At 39.8% G+C, this 14,723-nt stretch overlaps 3 protein-coding genes across 3 annotated transcripts; 2 read left to right on the plus strand and 1 right to left on the minus strand.

Moving 5' to 3' along the window:
• The first annotated feature begins 565 nt into the window (after positions 1-565).
• LOC114723794 (CDPK-related kinase 5) lies at positions 566-8,011 on the plus strand. Its single transcript, XM_028910031.1, has 11 exons — positions 566-1,455; positions 3,010-3,140; positions 3,419-3,460; positions 3,574-3,682; positions 4,699-4,777; positions 4,863-5,159; positions 5,242-5,354; positions 5,945-6,052; positions 6,145-6,207; positions 6,890-7,057; positions 7,490-8,011. The coding sequence occupies exons 1-11, from the start codon at positions 937-939 to the stop codon at positions 7,628-7,630; spliced, it is 1,770 nt and encodes a 589-aa protein (XP_028765864.1). The 5' UTR covers positions 566-936; the 3' UTR covers positions 7,631-8,011.
• A 965-nt stretch (positions 8,012-8,976) lies between these two features.
• Positions 8,977-12,633, plus strand: LOC114723793 (pentatricopeptide repeat-containing protein At5g39710). Its single transcript, XM_028910029.1, has 2 exons — positions 8,977-11,611; positions 12,121-12,633. Exon 1 carries the CDS (start codon positions 9,189-9,191, stop codon positions 11,448-11,450), a length of 2,262 nt encoding a protein of 753 aa, XP_028765862.1. The 5' UTR covers positions 8,977-9,188; the 3' UTR covers positions 11,451-11,611; positions 12,121-12,633.
• A 122-nt stretch (positions 12,634-12,755) lies between these two features.
• Positions 12,756-14,705, minus strand: LOC114723795 (protein ALP1-like). Its single transcript, XM_028910032.1, has one exon. The coding sequence runs from the start codon at positions 14,494-14,496 to the stop codon at positions 13,111-13,113; it is 1,386 nt and encodes a 461-aa protein (XP_028765865.1). The 5' UTR covers positions 14,497-14,705; the 3' UTR covers positions 12,756-13,110.
• Positions 14,706-14,723: the final 18 nt, after the last annotated feature.

The following is a 14,723-nucleotide window of genomic DNA, read 5'->3' on the forward strand; positions in this document are numbered from 1 at the left end:
TTAAAAGACTTGATGATAAGATGACAAAAATGAGTCTATCTTATTACGTGATCATGTCATCTAATCTAAATTCAATTTTCAAACTTGATAAGAGAATAAATTTATAGATTAGCTGCATACAAAGCGGAGATTAGGTAAATGGGTTTTAAAATCATTTTTTCTTCTTCGTAAATAGCATTTCAAAAAAATTATTAGAATTTTTGTTATCGCTCCTGTAATTTATTTAATATATTCATTGTCTGCTTATACAGAACGGATGATATATTATATTCACAGATTATTCTTGTACTTGCACAGTTCAAGTTCTTATGGTCAATTAAAATTTTAAATAGGGATTTTTTAACTAAATTTTCCTTTCTTCATTGAATTTTTAATATATGTTGAAAATATTAATTGATAAAACATATAGTTTAGTCCAAGCAAATCAGGAAAAAGAAGAAGAAGATAACAATTTTCTTGGGTTCTTATTATTTTTTCCAGTCAATTTCTAATGGTACGGTAACGTAAGAAAAATAATAAATAGCTAAACCGGTGCCAAACACCCCCTCCGTCGTCATCTTCCTTGCTTCCGTATTCATCAAACCCCCTCAAAGTTCAGAGAATCAGGATCAGAGGCCAGAGCCCACCCTCAATTTCCTTTCTTCTGTTTTGTTCCTTTGCTTCCTAATTCAATGAACTCCCAAACGTGGAAGTCAAAGCTCATGTGCACCGCACGTGGCCAGTGAGATCCTTCATCTTCTCCTACCTCCACCCTCCTCCAACAAATCCCGCTCTCTCGTGCTCCTTCTTCTCTCTTCCATTTTCCTGTTCTCTTTGTAAAGTCGGAATCTTTAGCACATTAAGCTCATACAGCCTTCGTCCATAACGAAATCTAGAGCTTTTCTCACAATGCCGTGTCGATGATGATTCAGTGATCCAGCTTCCTTGAATCGAACAATGGGGGTATGTACTTCCAAACCGCAAAAGCCCAACCCATTTTCCGTTCAGGAACTAGAAGCCGACCATGGCTCCTGCGATCCTTCTAGTATACCGAAAGGGTCACCTACTCCGAAAAGTGAGGTCGTTTCCGGGAAGCAGTCTCCGTTCTTCCCATTCTACAGCCCCAGCCCTGCCCGCTTCTTTAAAAAATCTCCGGCGCCGACGGGAGGTCCCCGGAGTGCGAGTTCGACGCCGGGGAGACTTTTCCGGCGTCCCTTCCCTCCGCCGTCGCCGGCGAAACACATAAAGGCTTTCCTAGCGAAAAGACAGGGAAAGAAGACTTCGAAGGCGATACCGGAAGATGGAGAGGAGGTTGATTTGGACAAGAGGTTTGGGTTTTCGAAAGAGTTCACGAGTAGGCTTGAGGTTGGGGAAGAAGTGGGTAGAGGGCATTTTGGGTATACTTGTTCTGCGAGGTTTAAGAAGGGCGAGCATAAGGGCCAGCAAGTTGCGGTAAAGGTCATCCCTAAAGCTAAGGTCAATCTCTCCTTACTCTTACCAGTTGTTATTGTTCAATTGCATTTGCTATGGCCGTGGGTCTACTTGTAACTGAGGGACTTAGTTCATAGGTCAGAAGGTATTTGGAATATAATTGTTGGGTATTTTTCTGGCTGAAACGTCTCCCTTGTTTGAATGATTTGTTTTCCTGCTAGAAGGAGCTTGAATACTACCAGTCCGACTTTCGATCTTTTATAACTGTTGAATATTTTTCTGGGTAGCAATGTGGAGGAGGTCTTTTCTGTACTTCTGTAGGAATATTGTGAAACCGGTTTATAAATCATATAATCTTCATTTAGTTAAATTCATGCAGTTTAATTTTTCAATTATGATTGAGCTGGATCTTACATTTTAAGCCAAAAAAAAGGAAAAAAAAGGAACTTATTTGTCAGAACATGAATGGCTTTCAATACCAAATATTACAGTGAGTAATTTGTAGATAGTTTAAGTTGTGCGTGACTTCCTTTCATGGAACCCTTGTGCGACACAAGTTGCAAAACTTGTGTTTGTTCATTGGCCTTTTAGTCCCTGCTATATAATGCTTCTTCCTCTGTAGGTCCGTACCCTCTTGAATAATGAGCTAATGTTTTAGTGAACTTGTTGGAATTTCCCTTAATAATATATATATATCAGTTATAATTCTCAGGTGTACATTTTATTTAAAGCAAAAATTAGCTTTCAATGAGAAGTTCTCCATAACAGTTTATAATGAATATTTTACGCATAAACACTTGCTTGTGATAGCATCGTTGATCCTTAAGATGCGACAATTAATGCTAGTGGCTGTTACTGTTAATAGAAGACATAAACATTGAAGGAGATCATGGTGTAAAGTGGTATCACTATATGAGATTATAGTTAATTTAGTGAGTCAAATTTCTCGCAACGTCATTGACAGCAAAGCTGGATGTTGGATCAGAATTTGCAACCTTTAGTGGATACTTTATTTATTACTTTTACTTTTATAATGTCTACACGGTGGGGTTAATAAATAATAAGTTCGATTTAATCCTCTGGCTTCATGATCAGCTGAATTTTGTTCATAAAACCTCAACTTAATTTTTATAGATGCAAAAGCAAAATGGTACGATTAACCAACCCATTATATGTCACCCTGACATTGTAGATTTCGCCTTTCATCTTCCATACCAATGTGTCATGGCGTGTATCTTGATATGAACTGGCATCCAAGATAACAGGGTCGAATAACGGTGTACCAACCATCTCTTTAATAAGCAGTAGGTAATGATGAAAATATAGGTAACGAGTATGCTCAGTAAAGTAAATGGAAAGAGGTTGTCTAGGACAAGGATAATCTCCATCCTGAAACTTCCCATAGCTTTTAAAACTGCCAGGGTTGTTGTGTCTTTAACTTCTGTTAACTTAGACTTCTGCATCCCATATATGTTACAAATGTTACTATTAAGTTTGACTTGTGCCTAATTATGATTTTAGTTGAGGTACCAAATTTAAACGGCCTGTGGCATGATAGAATTGAGAGTAATTTTTCATTTTCACCCTATGTATTGCCAGATGACAACAGCTATTGCAATTGAGGATGTACGAAGGGAAGTGAAAATATTGCGAGCATTGACTGGACACAACAATCTGATAAAATTCTATGATGCATTTGAAGACCATGATAATGTCTATATCGTTATGGAGTAAGTTCATAACTTTTTCCATCTTTTCTGATCATATCATGGTGGTGGCACTTTGGACATTTTAGTGAAGTTTTACTTTCCTGCTCATTTTGACAGGACTGTAAATAATTACGTTTTGAAGTATTTAATTAAAAAAAAAACAATTATAATGTCTGTTGTTATCTTCCAATTTCAATTCTTATTATATTCCATGCATTTGAATATATACTATGCGCATGCATTGCTTATAAGAGATTATTAAATTTCTTGATCTTAATGGGATGCTACTGATATTCCAGGTTATGTGAAGGAGGGGAGCTTTTAGATAGGATATTATCAAGGTGATTCATAGAACAGCGAGACTATATGTAGTATTCTTTTTTTTTTAAAAAAAAATTTTAATGGGAGTTGTTGACCTTACCACAAGCTAACTATATGGTTTATTTTCCATTAGAGGAGGAAAATACTCAGAAGAAGATGCGAAGGCTGTCATGGTGCAGATACTAAACGTTGTTGCATTTTGTCATCTTCAGGGTGTGGTGCACCGAGATCTTAAGCCAGAGGTGGGGGCAACCCTTTACTTTTGATTCATTAAAACATTAGTCTTTGCTTGACCATGACACTGATTCTGCCTGAGTTCTAAAATTTAGGTCGTGTAAGCACTAATTCAGTGGCGAGGCATATGATTATGGGCAGGCCATGTAGAGTTATTCATAATCTGATGCCTAATTTTATCTACTAGGTCTAGGTGGAAGGTGTTTAGTACTTTCCTATGGTACCTCTTCTTTCATGAATATGCACATATGGTATGAGAACCAGCTACTGACTTCAGAATTATCGTGGGGGCAATTTTTTTCTTTTTAATTTTCTTGGTATCGTGATTTTGAGATGGTCAAATGTTCTATGAAGCGTGCCCATATTTTCCGCATGAGGCATTATAGCTTGCTTGTCTTGTCTTCAGCTTATTGGATTTAAATTTCCAGAATCCAGATAGCCCCTAAATTCGTCTTGCATCCAAATTAGCAGTATGTATCTTGTATAATGTCAAATATCATTTGGCAACAAGATAAAATCCATAAGCAGAGGAATACATCGATTTGTCAATGCCAGTTGGGCTATGTGAATAAAGTGTTTTACTGGGTTTCATGATATGATATGAGGACCAAATCATTTTAATAAGTGAGTACTAAAAGCAAGTTGCATGCGAAAGTTGGGTTGTCATATGCGTTCCATTCTTTAATGAAATAATTAATTTATATATTCCTGATCCAAACGGGCAACTGGGTGATGTCCCTACTAGTTTGCATTACTACAATTTAATGCACTAACTTTTAGGGCCTTGGCCCCGGTGGTTAACTGAGCTCACTTGGCATAACTATCGGGATTAAATCTTTCCGAGCAAATAATAGAAAAAGAAACTGATTGAACTGCATTGCAAGAAATACCCCTTGTTTTTATCATTTAAATTTAGATAATTAATATAGTCATGGGTAAATTGAGTAGCTGGATGTGCTCATTTCAATTTACATGCTCTTGCTTATTGAGTAATCCCCTTGGTCCCTCTCTTCTATGCCCCCAGAATTTCTTGTATGCTTCGAAGGATGAGAATTCCGAGCTGAAGGCAATAGACTTTGGATTATCAGACTTTGTCAAACCAGGTTTGCCTTCAGAAGCCCCATTTAGTAATATTGTCACCCTTTATAGTTTATCTGTTGTTAGTGATTCTTGTTAGTGTCCTTACAGATGAAAGGCTCAATGACATTGTTGGAAGTGCATACTATGTGGCACCTGAAGTTCTACATAGATCTTATACTATAGAGGCTGATATCTGGAGCATAGGTGTAATTGCATATATTCTTTTATGTGGTAGTCGCCCCTTTTGGGCTCGAACAGAGTCTGGTATTTTTCGGGCAGTTTTGAAAGCAGATCCAAGCTTTGATGAAGCCCCCTGGCCCTCTTTATCTTTGGAAGCAAAAGATTTTGTCAAACGTCTATTAAATAAGGACCCACGGAAGCGACTTTCAGCTGCTCAGGCCTTAAGTGAGTTTTTGGTCACCTTAAGCTAATTGATGTTCTTGTAAGGTCATTTTTTAAGCTGCTGGCTATAATCTTTTATTTTCAGGTCACCCTTGGATACGAAATTACAATAACGTAAAAGTTCCTCTTGATATTCTAATATTTAGGCTCATGAAGGCTTATATGCGATCATCATCCTTGCGGAAGGCTGCTTTAAGGGTGTGTGTTCTTTAATACTACTGGAGAAGTTCGACTTATTTTTAAGACTACTTTCTGCTGTACCACAATATTTCATCTCTTATTGTAACTCTCAAGTTTGAAGAGCAGACATTGCCGGTCAAAAAAAAGGTTTGAAGAGCAGACATAGTGGCATGACACAACGGTCCAGGGACTGCAGTTTCCATTTATTTTCCAGCGAGAAATATTTAGGATTTTTGTGTCGTCAGTTTCTTTTCTATTTTGGCTGCTTTTGGTGATGAGATAGCAATCACAGCGCATGGGTCCAGAGACCTCAATATTTATTCATATTTTCTTGAGTTAATTTTTCGAATTTTGGATTCAATTTTTTTTCCTCGTTAATTTTGGTAATCACGATTCATGATATGTGTTTGGAGCTTGTATGTTCGTTTCCATTTCCCCACTCTAGTAGCATAATGCAAAGTGAAGTGATTTTTCCCTAAAGTCATTTAGCCCTGTCTCATGATGCATGTGACGACTGGGTTCTGAACCCAAAATTTTTCTTCCTTGATGCGTTAGAATATAGTTTATTCATACTTAGAATAACAATTGGTTCCTTTACATTTCTGCAGGCCTTATCCAAGACATTGACTGCAGACGAACTTCATTATCTGAGGGAGCAGTTTGCTTTGTTAGGGCCGAGCAAAAATGGCAGTATAACCTTGGACAACATTAGGACGGTTGGTATTGCAGTAATGCTGTCACATCAACATGTAAAACCACTGTGTTGTGGGGTTTAATATGTTTTTCTCGTTCATATCTTTCTATACAGGCCCTGATGAAACATGCAACAGATGCCATGAAGGAGTCTCGGATCCCTGATTTTCTTGCCTCGGTACGGTACATGTTTGACGAAAAGACTAGAATTCAAATAATTGGGCATCCCTTATACTCACATCTTCCTCTGTTTTGACTGATCCCCTAACCAATCATCTTAACCACACTTGAACCCCGTGCAACAATACTACCTCCCTCAAATAGATCACAAATGCAGGAATTCGAAATATTCATTAAACAAAATTTTCCCTTCATGGACCTTTATTCCCTAAAACTTATTTCAAGCAATGAACTTATCAACAACAATCTAGGCCAGCCAACATCAGAAACCCATAAATATCCTAGAGGCCCATAAAGAAAGGAGATGTATATCTGCAATGTCAAAGGGCCCAACTCCGTAAGTCGCTGCTAGATCGTTGATACAGTTTGGCTTCACTGTCATCCGAAGCACAGGGTTTTGCTCGATAGTGCACGACCTAGATAAGAAACTAGGCCCATAGTATTTCTGAATCATTCAACCGTATCCTTCTGTGTGACCATTTGCTAGCATGCCCGATATTCAAATCATTAGACAACCTTTACAGCCACATCTTCCTCTATTCGCACTGATTCCCTAGCTAACTTTAACCTACTTAATCACTCTTAAACCCTAAGTAAACTAGGTATACCGGTTTTATGTGTATCTTTGACTGGTTTGTAGCTCATATATTTTATCTTGTGGAATTTCCCTTTCATGACAGCTAAATGCGTTACAATATAGAAGAATGGATTTTGAAGAATTTTGCGCAGCTGCATTAAGTGTGCATCAGCTTGAAGCTCTAGATCGATGGGAACAACATTCACGCTGTGCTTATGAACTTTTTGAGAAAGAAGGAAACAGGGCTATTATCATTGAAGAACTTGCTTCAGTAAGTTTTGAACATTCAAAACCCTATTATCATTTATCAGCTATTAAAAAATGTGAGGAAGAAAAATATGTAACTAATTTATATCTTTCCTTTTCAAATTGAATTTTTAAACCTGCCATGGTTCTTGTTAGTTTTCCACACTTAAACCATGAAAACATTTAACTGCCTCTTCTCTGTTTTTTTTATAATCAGTATCAATTGTCAACTATTCAATTATTTTATAACTTGGTGCGAAGTAGAGTAATTACAAGTCTGGCAGCCTAATATAGATAGCCTGTACTTTGACAAATCAAAACCCTATAAAGATTGTACCATGTCAGATTCAACTATCATCACTTTTAGGTGGTCATGACTCATGAAGTTGTGTGATGAACTGATCATTAGTTCATGGGACTATGGCTAATCTTTCATATTTTGCTGAATGCTGTCTAGGAACTAGGACTCGGTCCTTCTATTCCAGTTCATGTTGTGCTACAGGACTGGATAAGGCACACTGATGGGAAGCTAAGCTTTCTTGGGTTCGTCAAATTGTTACATGGTGTATCAAGCCGAAGTCTTGCCAAAGTTCAATAATTTCCTCCTGGACAAGCTGAAATTCTGTGTCACCTGTGGGGAGATCATTAGAAATTTGTATGTCTAGAGCTCTCTTGCTAGTAAGCACAGCCCTTTACAGTACAGTTGATACGGAAATGTGTGTTATAGTGATTCTTTTGAAGGAACTCAAACTGTGAAAAGAACTTGGTGTTCATAGGTTAAGACAAATTGTAGAGTTTTCAGAGTTAGCTTTGCCTCAACGAGGGTGCTAATAATTTTATGTTAATTTCATTTGAGTCTTTTCTTTCTTTCTTTTTATTTGTCTTCTCTATTTTCGGTGTATATGGTAATTTTCACCTTCTCTGAATTAGTAATGTTTCTGCACTGACCTTGAGGAATCCATAATTATTAAGATTTTAACTGTAATGTGCCTTGAAAGGTGATATATATTGTACATAAGTTGTATCCTAATAATGCTGCTCTGAAGGAAGGTGAAGAACTCAAGTATAACTCAAATATTTACAGCAAAGAGGGGCATACCCCAAAAACTACTAAAATAATAATCATGTCTATTTTTTTGTATCAAAAAATGTTTCCATCTACATTTTCATCTGGGATCTGGATGAAGATATCATCATTCCGCCAGTCAGTCCTGAAAATGCATGTTCTTGCAAGTTTGAACGTTTCAAGTTAAATATGGAGGTTTTCAGGTCAGAAAAAAGAAAATGGAGTAAAACAACGCATACTAGAAGGAATGCAGACCTTGGAATGAGCAGCAGTAAGAACATGCAGAGATCTAACTTGATTTCAGAGAAATCTTTATTGCAACATTAATGTACAAAAAAATTTATATTTATAGCATTCATTTAATAATTCATATTGACATAATATTATTAAATTTTCTCTTCATAACTCATTCAGTTAAAACATAAATATATTGTGAATGGACCGGGGCCAGACAAGAGACTCCAAATTCCGTTATTTTTGAAAACTTTGCAACATTTGAAGTATTATTCAGCTCACCATAACTTGTGAGTACATTTTTTTTCCCCGTAATATAAAAATATTTTTAATTTTCATAAATCGAAACAAATTTTTTTTATAGTATAAAATTATTTTTAAAATTATAATTTAGTTTTTATTCAAACACCGTTACTTTCAGACAGTGCACAGAAGGAATGTGAGCATGACGGGACTGCCGTCAAAACGCAGCATTTTGATCCCAGCACCCCAGCCGTTCGATTAATTTCAGGGTCGAGATCATGAGATATCGTACACATCCTTTTTAGCGCATCTTGACCGTTCCATCAAGCCAATCTCATCCGTGGATTATTGATGCTCTACCCGCATCCGCGGCCCGGGGCTCCCCTTGGCTCTTCGCGCGTAGTCCACCCCTGTTCCCCCGCCTCCGCCGTTCGCAGCTTCCATATTCAGCTTCGTCAACCATGGAGTGATGCCATGACGAAGAAGCACAGGCCCGAAAGCCAAGAATAATTGTATTACAGTTCGGCTTTGTCATGCGCCAGAAGATATTCATGATCGACTTTCTCAGTCCTATCTTGTTCAAGTAAAATCCTTCCTCTGTCGGGTTCCCCAAATGGGTCCTCTAAAACCCCTTGGTAGCCGTCCACTTTCATCCCTCTGTTCACCCTCCGATGCCCATGTCGCATATAAAGCAATTACATATCTTAAACGCCATCCTCAACAACTGAATTCTCTATCTTCCCAGTTCACTCCCGAGGCAGCTTCTTATCTACTCTTGAAGTCCCAATTCGACCAGCCTGTTACCTTGAAATTCCTCGATTGGGCCGGAAGGCACCATTTTTTCACGTTCCAATGCAAGTGTCTCGCCCTCCACATTCTCACCCGCTTCAAGCTTTACAAGTCAGCTCAGAGCCTCGCCGAGGATGTAGCCCTAAATGCGATCGACGACACCGGCGAATTGGTCTTTCAATACCTGAAGGATTCGTATCATTTATGCAACTCGAGCTCGGCAGTCTTTGATTTGGTGGTTAAGTCCTATTCTCACGTGAACTTGATTGATAAGGCCATGAATATTGTTAATCTAGCTAAAGCTAATGGATTCATGCCTGGCGTGCTATCGTATAATGCGATCCTAGATGCTGTTCTGAGGTCGACTCGTTCTCTTAAATTAGCTGAGGATGTTTATAGTGAGATGATTAAAACTGGAGTGTCGCCAAACGTCTATACATATAATGTTCTTATTCGTGGTTTCTGTGGGGAAGGTAACTTAGAAATGGGGTTTTATCTCAAACATAAAATGGAGAAAGATGGGTGTTTGCCGAATGTAGTTACCTATAACACATTACTCGATGCATATTGCAAGATGAGGAGAATGGATGAAGCATTCAAGTTATTAAGATCGATGCCTGGGGAGGGAGTGGAGGCAAATTTGATTTCGTATAATGTGGTCATCAATGGATTGTGTCGAGAAGGGAGGATCAGGGAAACTAAGCAGGTATTTGAGGAGATGAACAGGAAAGGTTTTTCTCCAGATGAGGTGACTTATAATACACTTGTCAATGGGTTTTGTAAAGAAGGAAATGTTCACCAGGCTTTAGTTTTGCATGCGGAGATGGTGGGGAAGGGGTTATCACCAAATGTTGTTACGTACACCACATTAATCAATAGTATGTGCAAGGCAAAGAATCTAAACCGAGCAATGGAATTCTTAGATCAGATGCGTGTTCGAGGACTCATTCCAAATGGGAGAACATATACGACATTAGTTGATGGGTTCTGCCAGCAGGGATTACTGAATGAAGCTTATAAGGTTGTGAGTGAAATGATTGTAAGTGGATTGTCACCTTCGATTATAACCTATAATGCACTTATCAATGGACATTGCATCTTGGGAAGGATAGAAGATGCAAAAGGAATCCTAAGGGATATGGTTGAGAAGGGATTATCCCCTGATGTCGTGAGTTATAGTACTGTCATATCCGGATTCTGCCGGAATCAAGAGTTGGAAAAAGCATTCCAAATGAAGCTGGAGATGGTTGAGAACGGTATCTCACCTGATACTGTTACATATTCATCACTTATACAAGGTCTCTGTCAGCAAAGAAAACTGGTGGAAGCTTTTGATCTCTTTGAAGAGATGTTGCATGGTGGTCTCCCACCTGATGAATTTACTTATACTACTTTGATAAATGCTTATTGTGTGGAAGGTGAATTGAGTAAGGCTCTTCATTTGCATAATGAAATGATACAGAAAGGTTTTCTGCCGGATGACATCACCTATAGTGTACTCATTAAGGGACTCAATAAACAAGCTAGGACAAGAGAAGCCAAGAAGCTTCTTCTGAAGTTGTTCTATGACGAGTCTGTACCTAATGATTTGACATATAATACTCTGATTGAAAACTGCAGTAATATTGAATTTAAGAGTGTGGCATCTCTTGTCAAAGGATTTTGCATGAAGGGATTGATGAATGAAGCAGATCAAGTTTTTGAGAGAATGCTTCAGAAGAATCATAAGCCTGATGAGGCAGTTTATAATGTTATAATACATGGACATTGTAAATGTGGAAATGTTCAGAAGGCATATAATCTGTGCAAGGAGATGGTGCATTCAGATTTTAATCCTCATGCAGTGACTGTTGTGGCTCTCGTGAAAGCTCTCATTGGAAAGGGGATGGTTAATGAGGTGAGTCGAGTAATACAGAACACATTGAGGAGCTGTAGGCTTACTGATGCGGAGCTGGCTAAAGCACTTGTTGAAATCAACTATAAAGAAGGGAATATGGATGTTGTTTTGAACGTACTAACTGAAATGGCCAAGGATGGTCTGCTACCTAATGGCGGAGACTATTCACATCCTGCAACAAGTACCTGATGTCTTTGATTCAATGCCTCAAAACCCTTACCTTGAAGTTGGAAGTTCAAGCCCTCTTTTATTGCTACCATCCAGCACGATTGGGGGAGGAAGCTTGGATTCCTTGTTTTCTTTTCTTTTTCTGGAGCTCTGCTATAGTTGCAGAGTACCTCCTGGCCCAGGTAAATCAGCTTCCACGTGTGTGTCTATATCTTTTGGTAAAAAATGATAACATGAAGCTTCTGGGGATTAAGGCAGATGGCTTATGCCACTGGATTCATTTACGACAATAGACCATTATATCTATTCTTTCATATTCCTTGTTCTAGCTTGAAAATGCACACAAGTATTCTATATTTTGCTTTCTTGCTGTAACCATTGCCTATGTCAGTCGGCCCAGCATCTTAGGTTGCAATAAACTGGTGTTTTGTTTCTAATCGTAAATAGATACGGCTTTCTATTAGTAGTCCTCTTTATTCATGTGTTTTAAGCTTCACTTAAAAATACGTCCATAGACATATTATGATTTTGACGAAGGTGAACCCTGCGTTGTTGAAGCTTGTGTTGCATTTGCAATGTGGGCGATACATGCTTGAATCTTGTTTGCTGATGATATTTTGTGCCTAGTCGCTTTCATTTAATTCTGATAGTTCTGATTCTCCGTTGTGTCTTTTGTAATTTTGTTTTTCAGACCTAAGTCAAGGCCCCGACAAACACGCAGATTAGTCAAGAACCGCTATGACTAGTACGAAACCCAACCAAATTATTTAAACGAAACACGCGGAGTAGATGAATATCCCGAGGGGAATGACGAGGCCAAGTTGGGCAAGGCCACCGATAATGCAAGCTGCAGGTAGATTGAACTCTAGACCCTGGGAAAAATGCGAGCACGTGGTAACACAGTCATGAAATGATCACTCAGACGGTCAAAACACATTGATGGGAGCGGGAGGCATGGAAGTCTTGGAGTTCAATTTATGAAAGCAGGCAAAGCGCCGGTGTTTTTGGTTGACCCCAGTAATGTTAACTTGTTAGCATTGCCAAATTGTTGAACAAGACGGTACCATCATCAAGATATACGCAATAATTTGTTTTACAATTGGTGGTTATATAGACATATAGATCTGATTTATTTCTTGGCGTTTGCGTGCCACCTCTCCATCTCCAATGTCAAAATGCAAATTAACTTTCCTCATAGATTTCACTATTGAGCCAGTTAAACCATCTTAAATCGTTGGCCTTCAACCTCACCTGCACAACTAACTAAAGCTTCTAACTTCGATGGATGGATAGTAATTAAGTATGAGCCAGCAGCAATCAGTGAACCATAGGAAAGGAACTGGTCAGCTTTATAATTTTACTAAACGCAATATAAGATTCTACTTTGACGACAAATGCTATATAAGAATATGGGCTGATGCAACTCCGCCTAACCATTCATTTGTGCTATTTCTGCCTGAAACATTACAATCCCAAGTTAGTACGTCCCTCAAATTCATGACTCACAGGACAGCCATTACGATTGATCTCGCCACAGATCGTCTCCTACTGCATCATAATCATAAACTCAAGTTATTTGAAACTGAAACACACTCGTAACCATTCTACAAATGTTACATACTTCATCATACTCATAAGAAGATATTTGCGCATCAATCTTCTCGCCGAACGTCATATACCCTCATCTCGAGGAAAGCCTTTGGTGCAAATCATCAGCTAGAGCTTGCCTCAAGCTTTCCCCAAAGAAATAAAACGACTTCTCGCTATCCAGCACCCTTGGTTGAGGCCCACTCTCATCAGGCTCCTTCCACAGCTCAGGCTCTGGTTCCCTCGCTATTTGACATAAATTGTGCAACACACAGCATGCAACGATTGTTTGTGGTGCATGACTAAGACCAACGTTCAAATCCTGAAGAATCTTCCACCTCCCTTTCAGCAATCCGATTGCCTCGGCCACCACCGACCTTCCCTTCATAAGCATTCCATCGAACAGGTTCTGGGCGGGCGTGCCCATGCCATTAGGGGAAAAGGGTGTGAGCAAAAATGGCAGCAACGGGAAACACCAATCTCCAACAATGTAAGGACGAACAGGATGAGCCCTAACATTGATAACTTTATCCCACACGACGTCACCGGAGGTAAGCCGATTGTACAGATAACTATCCCTGAAATGAGTGGCATCGTCCGTACCGCCAGGAGCCTTAACACACACGTCCCAGAAGATCTTCTTGTGATCAGCAACAACCTGAAGGAGAACCGAGGGATATCCATATCTGCATCTATAGCTTGCAGGGATTTTCTGGTCGTTAGGAAGGCTATGGAGCTTCACTGGGCTTGTATCAATCGCTCCACACATGTTCGGAAGCGAAGTGAGTTCTTCAAAAGCCTGGGTCGTTTCAACTAGGCGGCGACGACTAACCGGGATCTTGATGAATTCTGGGTAAAGTTTTGTCGCTAGAAGTCGAGTTACCATATTGGTGATCTTGGAGACTAAGTAAGGCTCGAGGGAGTAGCGGGTAGCGACGGTTTTCGCAGACAAGCCATGTGCGAGACGAGAAAGGACCATAGCAACGGCGTAATCAGAAGGAAGCGAGAGATTGGAAATGGCGATATGGGGTTTGAGCTTGTCAACGACCGTAGTGAAAACGGGGTACGAAAGCCCATAAAGCGAACGCCAGTGAGCGTCGCGAAGATGAGGTTCAAGGGACCAGATGTGTTCTGTGGAGAGAGCTCGGAAAGCCGAAACGGAGTAATCAGAGGCTGTGGCGGAGGAGGCAGGAGGAGTGGCGGTAGAGGTCGAGGTGGGTGAGGAGGGAGTAGGACGAGAGGAGGCGATGTAAGAGAGAACAGAAGCGATGGTAAAAAAGAGGAGAGGGGCGATGGAGGATGAGTAGAGAAGAGATGTGGGTGATGTGGCGGCGGAGGAGGCAGCAGCAGCGGAAGAAGCGGTGGCAGAGGCGGTGGAAGTGGCGGATGAGAGGGTGTCGGAGAGGAGGGAGGTGGTGGGATCTAAGGAATTGTGGAGGTGAAGGAGATTTGAGAGCATAACCAAAAAAGATTGGTCCATTCTGGGTTGGCAGTCTTGATCTCAAACCCGAAGCCTTTCGTGGAAAATCAGGGCTTGCTCACGGAGACGATCAGGTGTGGATTGCCGCTTTGTTGTATCTAAATAATCGATCTATCTGTGACTGAAAAGGGTTTCTGGGCTTTCCGGAAGCGACAGCGAGTTGGTGGAAAATGATGACCGGAAAGCCCTCACTCATTCTCTCTCCCCAATTTCGCTTGAGGCTGTCC

This window comes from Neltuma alba, unplaced genomic scaffold (assembly GCF_004799145.2).
Source record: "Neltuma alba isolate B1F8T4 unplaced genomic scaffold, ASM479914v2 tig00012154_pilon, whole genome shotgun sequence".
Taxonomy (NCBI): domain Eukaryota; kingdom Viridiplantae; phylum Streptophyta; class Magnoliopsida; order Fabales; family Fabaceae; genus Neltuma; species Neltuma alba.

Excerpts from the sequence above, each read along its gene's own strand:
- LOC114723794 (XM_028910031.1), top strand. The coding sequence starts at position 937 with ATGGGGGTATGTACTTCCAAACCGCAAAAGCCCAACCCATTTTCCGTT. Across the intron at positions 3,141-3,418 it reads AATGTCTATATCGTTATGGA|GTTATGTGAAGGAGGGGAGC; the intron begins GTAAGTTCATAA and ends CTGATATTCCAG. Across the intron at positions 6,053-6,144 it reads CCTTGGACAACATTAGGACG|GCCCTGATGAAACATGCAAC; the intron begins GTTGGTATTGCA and ends CTTTCTATACAG.
- LOC114723793 (XM_028910029.1), top strand. The coding sequence starts at position 9,189 with ATGGGTCCTCTAAAACCCCTTGGTAGCCGTCCACTTTCATCCCTCTGT.
- LOC114723795 (XM_028910032.1), bottom strand. The coding sequence starts at position 14,496 with ATGGACCAATCTTTTTTGGTTATGCTCTCAAATCTCCTTCACCTCCAC.